This window comes from Dipodomys ordii, unplaced genomic scaffold, assembly GCF_000151885.1.
Source record: "Dipodomys ordii isolate 6190 unplaced genomic scaffold, Dord_2.0 Scaffold156, whole genome shotgun sequence".
Classification (NCBI taxonomy): Eukaryota; Metazoa; Chordata; class Mammalia; order Rodentia; family Heteromyidae; genus Dipodomys; species Dipodomys ordii.
This window is the reverse complement of record NW_012267372.1, coordinates 777,634-778,972: the sequence shown is the minus strand read 5'-3', so window position 1 is coordinate 778,972 and position 1,339 is coordinate 777,634. Positions and strand designations below refer to the sequence as shown.

The 1,339-nt window shown below is 73.1% G+C and overlaps 1 protein-coding gene across 1 annotated transcript in view; it reads right to left on the bottom strand.

The window, feature by feature from the left end:
• Nucleotides 1–1,333, bottom strand: part of Irf2bp1 (interferon regulatory factor 2 binding protein 1) — a 2,216-nt gene extending 883 nt beyond the window's left edge. Inside the window, exon 1 of the mRNA XM_013032584.1 lies at nucleotides 6–1,333. Coding sequence (XP_012888038.1) covers nucleotides 6–1,305 — 1,300 coding nt within the window. The 5' untranslated portion in view covers nucleotides 1,306–1,333. The remainder of the gene's footprint in view (nucleotides 1–5) is intronic.
• Between the last annotated feature and the right edge of the window lie 6 nt (nucleotides 1,334–1,339).

Genomic DNA, 1,339 nt, shown 5'->3' with positions numbered 1-1,339 from the left:
GGGGCTGGCACCTCCGGCGCGCCCGGGGCCTCCGCCCCCACCGGGGTCCTTGGGTGAGTGGCCCAGGGCCTCGGCGACATTCTTCAGGGCGGCGATGGGGGAGGGCACCCCGGGGGTCTCGGCCGAGTAGGGGCCGCCGGGGGCCACCCAGTGCCGTTGCTGCTGCTCCTCGGAGGTCATCTTGCCGGCGCCCTCGCCCTCGGGTTCAGGGGAGGCCTTGCGCCGGCGCGGGGTGGGCGCCAGGTTCCGGGATGGGGCTCGGGGTGGGGGTCCGCACAGAGCAGCCTGGGTGGGCTCTGGGTACTGCTGGGGCAGGGCCTCGGCGGGCGCGGGCTCGCGGAAGCTGCGGACCCCGTCGGTGAGCAGCTCGCCCAACTGGCGCCATTCGCCCGAGCCGTGGCGGCGTTCGTATTCGAGGTACTTGAAGCCGGAGGAGGCCAGGGCCTTGCCGGGTTCCCGCAAAGCGTCGTGAAACATCTGGCGAGCCACGGCCAGGACCCCCGCGTACACGTTGCCCGAGCCACAGGGATACTCGGTGAAGAGCTTCAGCTCGAACTCGTAGCCCGGAGGGCGGGCGGCGGCATCGAAGGCGAACACGCGCCCCACCAGCCCGTGATCCTTCTTGAAGCGGACGTTGAAGGGGGCGCAGGCGGACAGCGCCAGCAGCTGCTCCCGCACGGCCTTGGGGCGCCCGTGCCACTCCTCCGCCCGGCCCCGCATGGCCTCGTTCAGTTCCGCCAGACAGTCCGCATTCCTCTGCTGCTTCTCCTTCTCGAAATCGGAGCCAAAGAGTGGCCGAGCAGGGCTCAAGCCGGGTGCCAGCGTCAGGGCCCGGCCTCCCAGGCCCGACACCGCAGCTGCCAGCAAGCCGGGGGGCATCAGGCTGGGCATGGAGCCCAGCAAGGCCCTGCGCGCCCCTTCGGCCACGGCCTCCTCGCGGCCCAGCCCATTGGCCAGGCGGGACCCCAGGGTGTACTCCAGGGCCGGGGAGGGCAGCGGGAGGCGGCCCGACGAGGTGGCCCTGTCATAGCGGTCCGGGCCCGAGACGCCCCCGCTGGTCCCCGAGGGCTGGGCCTGGGCCTGCGGGGGAGGCAGCTGGGGCCCTGGCGCGCCGCTCGCCGCCAGGTCCTTGCCCGTCGGGTGCTTGAGGGCCGGGGGCCCGGGCGATCGGCCCTCGGGGAGCACGTGGCTGCGCTTGAGCTGGCGAGCGGCGTCGATGAGCAGCTCGATGCGATCGGCGCCCTCGAAATTCACGCACCCGCGGCACACGGCCTCGCTGAAGTCCCACACCATGGCCCACGGCATCTTGGGCAGGTCGCACAGGTAGCACCACTGGCGG